Source organism: Carlito syrichta, unplaced genomic scaffold (genome assembly GCF_000164805.1).
Source record: "Carlito syrichta isolate Samal-C Ts95f unplaced genomic scaffold, Tarsius_syrichta-2.0.1 Scaffold303045, whole genome shotgun sequence".
Lineage (NCBI taxonomy): Eukaryota > Metazoa > Chordata > Mammalia > Primates > Tarsiidae > Carlito > Carlito syrichta.
The window spans coordinates 466,793-482,063 of record NW_007247141.1 but is presented as its reverse complement, the minus strand read 5'-3'; the positions used below and the strand labels follow the sequence as shown (position 1 = coordinate 482,063).

At 35.9% G+C, this 15,271-nt stretch overlaps 1 protein-coding gene across 6 annotated transcripts in view; it reads left to right on the top strand.

The window, feature by feature from the left end:
- Positions 1-15,271, top strand: part of MPDZ (multiple PDZ domain crumbs cell polarity complex component) — a 182,036-nt gene that overhangs the window by 94,479 nt on the left and 72,286 nt on the right. For all 6 annotated transcript variants that reach the window (XM_008057527.1, XM_008057532.2, XM_008057528.2 and 3 more), the window contains 4 exons: positions 1,169-1,285; positions 3,964-4,131; positions 11,160-11,444; positions 11,701-11,824. In XM_008057527.1, the coding sequence (XP_008055718.1) occupies positions 1,169-1,285; positions 3,964-4,131; positions 11,160-11,444; positions 11,701-11,824 (694 nt within the window). The remainder of the gene's footprint in view (positions 1-1,168; positions 1,286-3,963; positions 4,132-11,159; positions 11,445-11,700; positions 11,825-15,271) is intronic.

The following is a 15,271-nucleotide window of genomic DNA, read 5'->3' as shown; positions in this document are numbered from 1 at the left end:
TGTGATATTTCTATTACCTAAAGTGAGGTTTAATAAATATTAAATTCATCTGTATGGGCAAATAAGAAAAACAGGTTTTTTTCCTATAATATTTATTCTGCATATACTACTGATACAGGGCAAGACCGTTATCTAAATTCTTCAGTCTGTTTTATCTGAGTGTAAAACCTAAACATGTTAGGTTTTCTGTTAGTGTGAGAAAGGTTAGAATATAATAGCTCAGGACTGCAATTTAAGCAGACTGTGTACAGGTGGAGGTTTTTTTGTTTTGTTTTGCTTTTCAAGCCATGCTAAATTAAGAGACTTCACCGTAGAGTTCGGTAACATTCCTTATCAAGGAAATTACATTCTTTAGAATAATATTCAGGCCAGGCTTAGGGGCTCAGCCTATAATCCCATGCTTTGGGAGGCTGAGGTGAGTGAATTGCCTGAGCCCACGGGTTCGAGACCTGCCTGGGCAACTTGGTGAGACCTCATCTCTACAATAAGTCAAAAAATTAGCTGGGCGTTGTAGCACGTGCCTGTAGTTCCAACTACTTGGGAGACTGAGGCGGAAGGTTCGCCAGAGCCCAGCAGGTCGAGGCTGCAGTGGCCAGGAGCTACCACTGCACTCTAGTCTGAGTGTCAGAGTGAGACTCCAACTCAAAAAAAAAAACAACCAAAAAACAAAAACAAAATAATATTCTAGTAAGGGATGACGGAGAGAAACTGATCCCTTTTTTAATGTTTTGTTCTACAATTTCTTTTATTTCTGAACACCTAAAAGTTGTATTATTTCTATATCAGGAAGTCATTGTTTGGCCAGAATATTAGGCAGATAAAAATGATGAGAAGATTATTATAATATAAAAAAGTTGTAGATCTTGATAATCTTTTATAAGAAGCAGAATGAAAAAATTAGTAAAAAGCAGTTCTCATCTAACAGATGATGTTCATAATAGAATCAATCTTCTCATTATATCTTATCAAATAAATTTTAAATATGAATATCAGATTTCATACTTACCGTTCTATGTTAAAGTTGTATATTTTCACTTGAAAACTTCCCTTTTTCTTCTCTTCTCCCCTCACTTTCCTCTCCCCCTACCCTTCCTTTTTCATTTATTTTCCTCTTTGCTATCCTCTGTCTTTTCCGTGAACTGGTCCTCAAACACCATTCTCCCTGCAGCTTTCACCAGAAGAAGGGTATGTTTCTGCTAAGGAAGATTCCTTTTTCTACCCACCACACTCCTGCGAGGAAGAAGGGCGGACTGACAAAGCCCTCTTTAGGACTGGCTTGGCTCTGGTTAGTGGCCACAACTTTTCAAGCTTTCTCTCAGAAATCTGTGTGTCTTACTTTGCCTTTCAAAATATCCTGAAGAAGTCTTACTCTTTTCTTTGTTCATTATATTTTGGAAGGATAAGCATATTCTCTCCAACTCAGATGGTTCTCACAATTGAAAATGCAAAGAAAAACCATAATAAATATGAAAAATACGTGCTGGGTTTGTGGGGAAAATTGAATTAGCTTGACATTGTGCCAACATGTAGAGTTAATCTTTATATTATATCTACAGTTGCTGGAGCACTTGTTTGCTCTAATTTCATACTTGGATATTTCTAGACTTTAACTATTTTCAACATTCGGTCATATGTTAATGTTTTTGCTACCCTTTAATGAGGTAACAGGTATACTTTTTTCATTAGATATGAATAGTGTAAAAGTCATATAAATTGGTTCAGTTATGAAGTACACAAATATTTTCCAGACAAGTAAAATTCATGTTTTCTATAAATACATTTATGTAAACATATTGATTTAAATTTAAAATTAAAATTTTATTTCTGCTTGATCTATTCACTGGAATAAAAGTATTTGGAACCACTCTGCCCTTAAGAACCTTGCTTATCTGGTAGAGGGGATAATACTACGTCAATAGTTAAAGGATAAAACTAAATGCCAGACATAAATATACCAAAGACATTTATGCAATGTAAATATAACAAATTGTACCTCCTGTTCACAGCACTCCTACCATGAGAGCTAGGTTTCTGACTTAACGTTTCTGGGGGACAAATGTTGTCCAATGTCACTAGAAAGGAATATGCCTGCTTTGTAAATACTTGCTTTAGTATTGTTAGAGAGGATGATAACCTACCACATTCTTCGTTATGTGACTTCGTTTTGAGACTGATTGTACACATCCTGCTTTCAACAGGAGAGTGAATTATTTTTTTGATTCCATATGCATTTTGGAATCCTAAGTTTGGGAGCAGCAATTATTTTCACTAATATTTTTAAGTTACAGGCTCTTGAAAACAGCCATTTGAAAGTCTTGTGTATGTTATAATAAATGCAGTCATTTCACACTATAATAATTAACATACCAGATAACTTTTGACCCTACTGTCCATAGGCATTATGTTAGTATTTCAAAACTCGATAGCTTAGTGTACAATGAACTACATAAGGTACTATGATGTTCAATTGTACCCAGTCATAGCAAATTCTTTTTGAAATGTCACAGGACACAAATGCCATTGTTTCTAAAGTACCCCAAGAAATAATATTCTCTCTGGAGTTCACATAACTTCCTTGAACACTCTTAAATGAATGCCAATCAAAAAAGATTAGTTCTACTTTTTTTGTAGCTTAGAATCTTATCATGGTCATATGTGTACTGGGTCTTTTCCCTAACTAGCTAAGCTATCTAATCTTAGTTTGGTCACTCAGCTTCTCTGGGCCCAGTGTTTTATCTCTAAAATAAATGAATCCACAAATTGATTGTTATGATCTCCCCTAAGATTAATAAGTCATCAGCAATAGGTATACAAATTACATTGAGGTGTTCTTTCTATAATGTTACTTAAAACAAATATTTACTGTAATTCATGATACAAGGCTTAGTTAATCTTATCTTTTAGATTGTTGTACATAATGTACATTATTAAATGACTTGCTAATGAATTTGAACATGTAACTGAAAAACATTATTAGCCCTATAAAATATATTTGAAAAGAAGATCACTTTGGAATGGTTCACCTGGGATTTTAATAGGTTTTTACAAGAATGTAAGTTGGTGTAATGTTATAATGCTCTAATGTTTCCTGGATAAACATGTTCATTTGAAATGACAAAGAAATAGAACATGTGGGATTTTGCAAAGATAGACAGAAAATGTTGGAAATATCAGAGAAGGGTGGTATTTATTTCAGTTCCGCCCATTCTAAAGGATGACTGTGATTGAATTGCAAGAAGAGCTTTAAGTTCAGTCTGGCTTAATTCTTTCTCTTGATCCTAGGACAGAAGATAGAAATAGGATTATTAGAGCATGTGCAGTGAAGTTCTCTAACTCACTCTATATGAGTTTTTTAACAGAAGTTTAAAACTTAAAACTTCACCATAACCAGATCATAATTAGGCCCCTTGTTTGTTAGTATAATTTTAGCATGAAATCACAGATTTTCTTTTTGGTTTGTGCATCTCGAATGGTTTTAAAATCTAGTTCAAGATAATTTAAACAAAATATATAGTTTTAGTGTGGTTTACAAATATGTAGTTGCCTTGCTGCCTTTTTGAATAACAGTTTAATTTTAGTTGAATAGGAGAAGATGACCTCATTCATTTTATTATAAAATTGTAAGAGTTGTGCAGTGTGAACTGGAAAAAAGTAACTTTCTCTAACTTAATGGAACTGTTTATGCTTAGAATCAGTCCAAGGCCTGTGTTAATTGTTACCTTTAGCCCTTTTATTTGATAGAATAAAAGAACTTTGCATGCCAGTATCTTCTGCCGTAGGTGAGCAGCTGTCCTTGTTCTGCTGCATTAGATAGTCTCTGATGTGTCGGAGAGTGTGAAGACAGGTATGATAGAAGACAGAACAGACAAAAGAATGATAGCAGTATGGCTTTCAGTCCCAAGCGAAGACTGTTTGTCATATAAGTAAAAGCATTCCCAACTGATATTATTGTCTCGCTTCTAGGTGGACATAAATGATGCTGACTTGGTTGATGAATCCACACTTGAGTCTCAGTACTCCCCAGACAATGACAGCGTCTACTCCACCCAAGCCTCTATTTTATCTCTTCATGGCAGTGCTTGTGGCGATGGCCTGAACTATGGTCCTTCCCTTCCATTGTCTCCTCCTAAGGTACAAAAGAGAGGCCGTTTCATTGGTGGGAAAGCCTTGTGCATAATTTTCAGAGATCAGTGCTTATTAGGAGTTGTGGCAGTAATATATTAGAAACATTATGTGTCTCCAAGCATGACTTTATTGCAAGATTAAGGTACCATTCCATTTAGCTGGTGTTTGAGTAGCCTTTAGGCTACTAGGGGCTATTTAATGTCTCAGACAGAATGACAGACACAAAGGTTTAAAACTTTGCTTAGGGTTTACATGTCAGAAAGGAAAATATTAAGGTCATGTATTGGCCATTTCCTTGCTAGAGTCTGGTGTGGTCATGTGCTCTTTGAGCCATGTCTAACACCATGCTTCCTGGCTTTGGTTCCCCTCCCTTACCCTGGGGAGGTGAATCTTCTCTCTTCCTTCTCTCTCTCGCTCTCTAATTTACTTTTAAATAAACTTTTCTTTCTTTAAAAAAAAAAAAAAAGTCCTGTATTTCTCAAATTGTGTTTTTAGCAGTGTCTACTTTGGAAAAAATAACAAGGATAACTTTATTTGCTTAATGGTTTTAAGATTGACATCTATGCAAAGTTGGATAGTAAAGGATTTTTTGCATTAATTTAACATTAACTAGTGAAGTTAAACTTAATGCTGTCATATGTTTTTTACAGAAAATGATGCCAAATAATACTTTACATAAAAATCACAGTGAATGGCAAAATATGTATATGTCACTGGATATGAATGAAGAGTTTAGTTACTCTTTGACATATCTGTGCCACTTATAGTTTAGAAATAGAGTATTGGCAAAAAATGCCCCAACTCTGTTCATTTTCTTGGTGACATACTCTATAATGTTCAGTAAGTAGTATTTTAAAACCTATCCAAGCTTTTGGGTGTGAACTGGTATCTTACTATTTTAATTTGGATTTCCTGATTACTGGTGAGAATGAATTTTTTTTGTGATATTGGCCTTTTGACTTCAACTTTTCATCAATGATCTCTTTATATCTTTTTACCATTTTTATATTCGATTGCTCATTGTTATTTTGGTTAGTTGAAGTTGATGTTTTTTGGAATTTGATACACAAAGCAATTCAATATATTTATATTTTATATGTGTGTACATAGATGTAGTAAAATCTAAAAATATATGGACACAGTGCTTCTCATCTTCAGGAAAGAAGTCATCCATTGAGAAAAAAAGAATGTTTGGGAATTTATCTGCATCTCTAATACATTATATCATTTTAAGAAGAGACAAGAAAATAGGACAAAATGTTTCTATCTGTTCAATTTTGGCAGAGTTGTATATATAGGCTATATTTTCTTTACTTCTATATGTTGGACATATATACAAATAAACACTAAGCATTAAGATACAAAGACTGGATAGCATTTTTTTCTTAAATATATGAAATGTGCATTTTCGCATACATTGAATTCAGTGGGAAGGGGCCTATGTTTATGAATAAGCTGAAAAGTAGGATTTGTATGGGTCTAGCACCGTTTTCCTTCTTTCCTGGCGAACAAGTAAGTTTTTTGGCCAGAGCATTTGAAAGCATTTTCTTTTGTGATCAAGGCACACCTGTTATCCTTGCAGACGATGGTGGGCAACCTCCTTGAAGTGGTTTGCAAGGTAACATCTTGAGTGGGGCAGCTGCTTCCCTCACCACACCTGAGACTGTCTGGCTAGCTGCGTCCTGTCTGGAATGTGTTCAGTCTTCACTGGCCTCAGGGCTGGAAGCTGAGTTCATCTCCTAATGGAGTCTCCTAATCCACAGTATTGCACACGTCTTCTTGCCAGTGGGACAGATTGCATTGTTTAACTTAGTAATTGTTACTTAAAGGGATTACACAGTCTGCGTACAGAGAAGCATCTATTTTACAGGGCAAATGCTGGCTGTATACAGCACAACATATTGGCTTACTGAAGTCTGTTTGCCTCCCTTTCCCCGCCCCCCTTCCCAAGCAGTTTACTCTTTTGTTGAAGCAAATTTTGGCAAGCTGGCCTATCAACTGAAATATTTAAGCTACAAAACAACAAAGAAGACATTAATGAGGGCATTTTAAAACACATTATGAAACTCCTGTGTGCTTTCAGTTTTCCTATAAAGTGGAACTATTCCTGCAACATGGTAAATCTCTGCAACATTTTGGGGGGTTGGCAACCTTTTAGCACCTAGATTTTCACCTAAAAATTGCATTTGCGTAAAATATATATATAATGCATTTATCTGGTTTCTTTGCACTAGATTTATCTTAAAAAGACACACTGATGATTTGCAATGAAATTTAGAAATAACAATTTTTTAAAAATGTGAGCTCACTTCAGGGCCGTTTTAACTTATAAAATAAAACCATATAGTACATAATACTTAAGAAGAGCAAAGATGCCTCTGTACCGATCTGAAAGAAGAATAAAATAGAGTGTGAAGATCTAAGCAATTCCTTAGGTTTTTGACTTTGCTGGATATGTAATAATCTCAAAGTCTTAAATGGCAACTGGAAATGGACTGCTTTTACCTGTCACTCCACCTTGCTGAGAGGTCTTTTGACCTTGGTCAGTTGTGCTACTAGCAGTTGTAAGAGCTTATCATCCAGTGCATAGACTCCTCATAAAGGGAGGCCTTACTCTTCAGGGCAGACCTTAGGACTGTGCAGCGACTTAAACACCAACGGGCGATAGTCATGCACTGAATCTCCTCTTTACAAAATTTCCTCATCTAGGGGTCATTCTCCTTTTCTTTTTTTTTAAATGCATTTGCTTAATTTGATTAATTATAATTCAAGGGCATATGGGAAATAACCATTATTCAAGAACCTGAAAAATATACCCACTTCCATGATATTTGGTTTAATAGAGGCACCTCATTGAAATGTGGATTTTTAAAGGCAACATAGCTAGAGCCAGTGTTTTTTTTTTCCCTTCTCATTGTTCTATGTTTTGATTTTTTAATTGATTTTTTATTTCACTTTCCTCATTACCTCCAAAGACATGACAAAATGTAGAGTTAATTACTTTTCAAGCCTAAATGTTTATAGACTTTTGTTTAAAAACTTAACATGGCATTTGAGGAGAAGGGGCTTGCTTTTTTTTCTTTAATTTTGATTTTAAAATACAACCAATAAAGATTTCATAGCTATTAAAGTTTCCCCTTCTCCACCTTATCTACACTCCAACACGCTGCTCTCCCACATACACCCATGTGCTCTCTCTCTCGAGAAGCAGGGATGAAACTGTTCCCAGTGTGGTATGTCCTTCATTCTTGAATGTTGATTCTGCCAAGACACGCCTTCCTTGTACCTTGCGCACCAAACACAGTTAATGAGTTCCATGATTTTAAATAATCTATGTAGTCTCACAAATACCCACAAGTGTCACTTTGCAGCAGGAAATATTGCTACATTCACTTTCATGTTTAGAATGTCGATACTGTGTCTTATTGTCTTTTTGGAGAAGGACTTAGGATCAAGAATTAATTAAGTCACTCATCGCCACAATGAAGAGTGATTGTGAAAGTCTTAGTGACAAAATGGATGACTTTCAAAAGTAGAAAAGGTACTGCCTTTGCCCTCAAGTAGGATCAATATATAAACAATAAAGTGTATCTTATCACAGAGAGAGTGGGAGGACAGTTGTGTTTGTAGTATATATATATATTTTCTTTTTAAAAAGAGCTTATTTTATTTGAAAGATGTGAGGTATAATTCAAGGTTCAGTATACAAGTGGTCATTGTACAGATAAAGTTTGGGCTTCCCTTTGGTCCTCACATTGCCTGGTTTGAGTTCAAGTGCACTTATTGATGGTGTGTTCCTTCCCTGACCACCCCCCTCAGTATTTTCCCATCACTACCAATCCCTTTCTTATAGTATTATGGTAAGTGTTCAGGGTCTGCTTATGAGTGAGAACATGTGGTACTCAGTTCTTTGTTTCTGTGGTAGATCACAGGCTAGAAGAGACTGGGGTATATTTTTTAAGGCATCATAAGAATTATCTGTTAGACTGCTTATTGAAGAAAAGCAGATGGTGGCTAGTGAAGGTTTAAGTATTTGGCTAGTCTATGTAAATGTATTATCTGGGTAAATCGTGTGCCCAAGTCTAACCTTATCTATGCATTGCACTTAGGAAATAGAGCTAGTTTCTAGTATATTTGACATTTTAATTTAACTTCTTTCCCAGTTTTTTCCTGAGGAAAGAGTATATCAAGTGGCAGCAAATATTAATATGGATTTTTGAAGTACTTCAGTTTAGATATCAAGTTGCCCTGGGAAATTGTAGAGTTATTTTTGTAGATCTTATGGGGGAGGAACTGTTTTTCTTTTAGATCCATAAGACTTTTAAAAATAAAACTGAGTTGGTTGTTCAGCAACCAGAAACGTTTCTGAAGTGGGCGTATGTTGTCTACTGTGTTGATTAGCTCTTTCTTTTCTATGTGTCTGTGTTAACTCCTTCATGAATAATGCATAGAACTTTCTGTTATGCCATTTACAGTAAACCTCAGTTAACAAGAGCGATTTGACCTCTTTTTCTGATGAAAAGCAGTTTCGATTGTTGTCCTTATTTCAGCCATGGGGGAGTTGATTTACTGCAAATTATTGTAATAATTTAGTAATACAGAAGCTAACCAATTCTATAATAGTACATTGTTATTTTTCATAAGAATAAAGTAACCAAGTTGAGTGAGTGAGCCAACAGGTTTTGGTTTAGATCTTGGGAGTTTGGAGGATGATACCTTCCTATACTGTGTTTCTGAAGATACTATAGCCTATAGAATTGTTTGTGTGATATTCCTGCTTTCCTCAATTCCTTGTACCAGGAATATTTGATAATTCTGGAGAGATGATAACTTGCATCGAAGAAAAGGAGTATTATAAATTATGTTAGAGCAATTAATCATCCATTTAGAAAAAAAGAAAAGAGACCTATATCTCACAGTATGCCTTGAATATATCTAGATGATTAAAATCTAATAGGTGAAAAATACTAGAAAATATTTTATTTTACTTTGTGTGGAAGAAGGACTTATTAGTAATATATAAATGACAACTTTGATTACATAATGATCTTAACTTCTGTGTGAAAAAATACTACATATACAAACTTAAAAAAAGACAAATGACAGACTGGGAGAATATTTGCGGTATATATTACAAAGCTTGTATATTCAGAATATGTAAATGACACAAAAACTATTCTTCTCTGCGAATACCTATAAATGCCTATAAAATAGTTTTCTCTTGGAGGCTGTTGTGAATCCAATCAATTAATGTCATACTTTTTATGCTCTTGATTTCATAGTAAATAGAAACTTCAAACTGATTTGGAAGTATCAGTTATTTCCTTCTCTGTGTAATTTGAACTCTGATAAAAAGTTGGATGAATTATATGAAGACAGTGTTCACAGAATATATACAAGTGGCATGTTCTGCTAAATTGTCAGGAGCACATGTAGTGAAAGACTAATGAATATATTTCCTACAAGTCACACTGCTAAATGAATCTAGGGTTGGCAAGGTTAGCTAATAGGTATTCTCATTCTCCTTTTGTGTGAGAAAATTAAAAGACAGTTTGGCAGTATATACCAGCATTTTACATGAGCTTTTCATGTGACCTACCGCTGCAGATGTAGAGGTTGCTAGTAAATATCTCCTCACACATGTTTGTTAAACATGTGTGTATATGTACATTCTTGCATATGTGAGTATGTACATGTGTACTCATATTTATATATTATGCAAACACAATAAAAAAATTCTGATGTATAAACACTTAACCAATACCAGCCAGTTTTACTAGGGATGGGGATGAAAGTAGGAGTCATAGTGAGTACTTCCATCTTGTACTCTGTGTGCATACGCAATATACATCTGTATCTAGACTATTTTATGTGACAATGTATACATATTCCACTTTTGTACTTTAAAAATATCAATAAAAGAATTGAAGGGAAAATTGATATGTATATTCAATGGTAGTTCATGAAGCAACAGCTTGACCAAAGCACATAAATGATGCAATATATATGTTGTAAGTAGATGCATGCATTTATACAGACTTACAAAATTTTAGAGTTTCAGAGAGTTGTAGAATTTGTCTCATAGAAAGCCAAAAGAGGTTCTGTGATATACAGATTGTCAGTAACAACTCCTGGATTCAAACATATATTTATTCTATGACAATCCATCTTAGTATTCCTTCGGTTATATCTTATAGAATATTTATGCCAATTGTTCCTATAATAATCAAAACTATAAGGCTTTGTATGTCCTATAAATGCATATTAAAATAATTTGCTCTTGGAGGCACTTGTGAATCTAGATCAATTAATGTTATTCTTTTTTATTTTTTATTTTTTTTTGAGCTGGAGTCTCATTGTTGCCCAGACTGAAGTGCAGTGGCCGCTCCTGGCCACCGCAACCTTGACCTGCTGGGCTCCGGCGATCCTTCCGCCTCCGCCTTCCAAGAAGCTAGAACTACAGGCACGCGCTACCACGCCCAGCTAATTTTTTTTTTTTTTTATTTATTGTAGAGATGAGGTCTCACCTGCCCAGGCAGGTCTCGAACCCGTGGGCTCAGGCAATCCACTCACCTTAGCCTCCCAAAGGCGCGGGATTACAGGCTGAGCCTCCTAGCCCGGCTAATGTCATTCTTTTTATGATCTTGTTCTTATAACAAATAGGGACTTCAAACTGTAAATGAGCTACACTTTAAGAGAGATTTGGAAGTACAAGTTATTTGCCTTTCTATGTAATATGGACCTGAATAATTTGTGGATGGGATATAGCATTGTATCTAAATGATCTTATGTACAGTATATTGCATAACTCAGTAAAACATGAGATGTATAATTTTGAGGAAGCATATTCATAAGCATTTATGAAAATAAAGATGTGGAAAGTCTGCTAAGCAGATAATTTAAAATGTTAATGCTTTTTGAGTAATAATTATGTTTTGTTTTCACTAAATGTTCATTGAGAAGTGGGATTATAAAATACGTTGATATAATTTTGGTCAAAATTTTTAAATTTTTTGTGATCCTTAAATCATCAGGATGTTATTGAAAATTCTTCTGACTCAGTACTTGATCTGCATATGTCCTTGGAGGAACTATACACCCAGAATCTCCTGCAGAGACAGGACAAGAATCCACCTTCCATAGACATGAGCATGAGGCCTGCTTCTAACTTTACCATAAATGATTATACACCTGCAAACGCTTCTGAACAACAATATGAATGTGAAAACCCAATAACGTGGACTGAACCTCAGCTACCAAGTGACGTTATATCAAGTCCAGAACTTTCTTCTCCTGTGCTACCTGATTTAACTGGAAAGGTACTATTTTAAAGATAATGGTTTGTGTTTTATGATGATATAGCAGACAGTGAAGGGTTAGAGTATTCTGGCTGATCTCTTCGCTTGGAACGAGTGCTTGCCGATGCTGAGATTTTCAAAAGGCAACCTGTGAACTTGTTTAGGTTATAGGTTCTTGCTAAATAAAGCACAACCAACTAGAGAACATGCATGATGTTGAAATCACACTCCAAAGTCTAGTTTTCTTGTCCATGTGACTTGTTTTGCCTTCTTTCAGAACTCCGAGTACTTGATTGAACAGAGTTCCCTGGCCTCTAATGCTGAGTGTACCATGCTCCAAAATGTTTCCAAAGAATCTTTTGGAAGGACTATTATGATAGCAAAAGGCAATTCTAGCCTAGGTAAGTTCTACATTTTCTACATACCCCTACTCCTCAGCCCCCTTATCCAGGGGAAATATTGAACATGGTAGTCTTCAGTGTTTGTTGTAGATAAGAAAAAAGATGTTAGAACTTCTGTAGTTTTTATGGTTTTTCTTTGTGTCCTCATTCTTTCTGAAATGGTTCACAGGTTTGTTTACTTCATACGAGCATAGAACCTTCATTCTCTTAATTATGTCAAAGTATTCACAAGCCTCATTTACGTTCAAGTACAAGATACATGAATTGTTTATGTATGATACAGCAAATCAGAAAAGGAATTCTTAGGAAATGAAAAGTCAGCAATTTGGAATTCTAAATTCTTTGGAAAAGTAAATTATTAGTTTCTTTGAATGTTGCCAGTTATGCGTAAGTCACTTTCTATTTAAATTCTTTCATTCAGTCTGAAAGAAAGACTAAAAAGACAGGCAGGTGTGCCACCACCAAAATGTAAATGCAAGTTATTCAATAGTTCTTCCCAGGTGGCAGGATTTCTGTGTCCTTTGTTACCCATAAAATATTCCAGCTGGTTAATAGTACAAAACCCTCTGAGTTGGGCAGAGACTTCCTGGAGAAATAAAATCCTAATTACAATAGCTAATACTGTGTCAAGACAGAGCATTTTTGTTCTCGCACTGAGTTAGACAGTTACGGGATGCAGACTGTTCTGATTGCTCTGCACTGATAAACAAGGTGATGGACCAGTTGCCCTGAATGCCCAAGTACAGCCCAAGGCTCTCTGGTCAGCTTAATACGAGATCCTGTTCCTTGTAGGAACTATGCAACCGACACTCTTGACATTGGTGTCTTACGGCAGGGTCTTATTCCTTGCTAAGTGTGAGACTTGGCAGAGGCATCTAGCCATGCTTAATTGGTGAGTGGGATCCCAGCATCTGTTTCTTAGATTTTGTTCCATTTGATGGTGATGGAGTATTACCAGTGACAGCTAAACAGGGAATTAGAGCAAAAAATTTCTACTTTGTTGTAATATTTCTTATATATATATTGCATTTAATATGCTGATATAAGGCTTGAACTCCAGAACTTTCCGCAACTTATTAATTATGTGACAGGTTAAAGATAATCCAACCCATACCAGAATTATTTTATCTACTAATGCAATATTTCTGAAACAATGCTACTTAAAATATGAATTCTATAGGATGTTAATGCGAATTACAGATGGGTTCCAAGTTTAAAAGTTTTGAGATGTGATAAATTTTCGAAGACAATTTTCTGTTTGTATCACTTCTCAGTATCTTTGTTTGTTTGTTTGTTTTGTTTACTTCTTTGTTTTTGAGTCTCACTCTGTTGCCCAGACTGGAGTGCAGTGGCACGCTCACAGTCACTGCAGCCTCGACCTGCTGGGCTCAGGTGATCCTTCCGCCTCAGCCTTTCAAGTAGCTGGAACCACAGCTGTGCACTACCAAGCCCAGCTAATGTTTTATGTATTGTAGAGCTGAGGTCTCGCCAAGTACCCCAGGCTGATCTGAAACCCCTGGGCTCAGGCAATCCTCTTGCTTCCACCTCCCAAAGTGCTAGAATGACAGGCGTGAGCCACAGTGCCTGACCTACTTCTCAGTATCTTTGATACTCCAATTGGGCATTGTGGATCTTGAAGGAGAGGTTATAGAATGTGGCATTTCTCACCTTTAATTGACTGTAGGACTCATTTTTGTTGAGCAAGTCATAAGACAGATTTTGCAAAGCCCATTTGAAAAACATGCACTTAAGAGAGTAAGCTCATTGATATTTTAAATCCCAAAGACATTAATTTTAACATATTATGATAGATACCCATGTGCTATGATAGATACCCATGTAGGACACTGGAGGCTTGAAAAGAGAGAATGGCTAATCCATGCTTGCTGAGTGGGGATGAGTTTAGAAAGGCTTCAGGGAGGAGGAGATGTTTGATTTAGGTCTTGAAAGAGGAGTCGTTTCTTACCACATAGTTGAGGAATTGGAAAAAGTTGGAAGCTGCTGGAAGTAAGGCAGAGAGATGTGAAACATTACTGAAGCCTGTTTGGTATGAATGAAGTGTGGTGTGATGTCTGGCACGGTATGAGCTCAAGGAATGAGAGGTGGGAGACAGCTGCTGGACGGGTTTGTGTGCGGGACACAGGACTTCTGGTTGCAGTCTTCTCCTGCCTTCAGTTCCTGAAGGCAGTGAGGGCTGAGGTCATGACCAGATTCGTGTTTTAAGAGAGTCACTCAGCATAGGGTGAGAGATTAGATTGGAAGCAGTTAGGAGGTTCTTGTAAGAGCCATGGTTTGAGTACATCTGATCTTACAATGTGGACATTTGTGTTGCTCATCTATTTTAGTTGACTGCTGAATTTCAAAGATTTTATTCCTCTATATGAGAAATGCAGTTATATGAATTTTCTTGTTTATTCTGTTAATACTGTGTGTCAAGATGCACTGATTTTTTTATCATGGTACAATAATTTATAACATAAAATTGATGACCATTTAATCATTTTAAGTGTACATTTCTGTGGCTTTACGTACATTCACATTGTTGTACAACCATCACCATCATCCATCTCCTGAACTTTTTCATCTTCTGTAACTAAAACTGCATCCATAAAACAGAAGCTCCCCATTCCCCTCTCCTCCAGGCCCCTGTCAACCTCCATTCTTTTTTCTGTCTCTATGAATTTGAGGTTATGATGTACTTCATTTAAGTGGAGTCATATGACCTTTTTCCTTTTGTGACTGGGTTATTTCACAAAGCATAATCTCTTCAGGATTCATTCATGTTGCAGCATGTGTCAGAATTTGCTTCTTTTTTTAGGGTGAATGATATCCCATTGTTTACACTACATTTTTTAAATCGATTCATCTATTGATGGACACTTGGATTGCTTCTACTTTTGTTTTTAAATTTTGTTATAAAGGAGACATCCTGATGGAAATTGAAACTGGCAACCAATTTCTGATCAAAACCCCGAATGCCCATGCCATAAGAGATAAGATAGACAAGTGAGGCCTCATCAAATTGAAAAGCTCTGCAAAGCAAAAAAAAAAAAAAATCCATCATGAGAGTGGGGAGACAGCCCATGGACTGGGAAAAAATATTTGCCAAATGTATATCTGACAAAGACCTAATATCTAGGATCTCAAACATGCTGAAAGGGGAAAAAAAATAGCCCTATTACAAAGTGGGCAAAAGATATGAACACACACTTCTCAAAAGAAAACATACGAGCAGCCAATAGATACATGGAAAAATGCTCAGCCTTACTAATCATCAAAGAAATGTAAATTAAAACCTCTCTGAGATACTACCTAACTCCAGTCAGGATTGCCATCATCAATAACTCAAAAAACAACAGATACTGGAGAGTATGTGGTGAAAAGGAAACACTTCTACACTGTTGGTGGGAGTGTAAACTAGTACAACCTCTGTGGAAAACAGTGTGG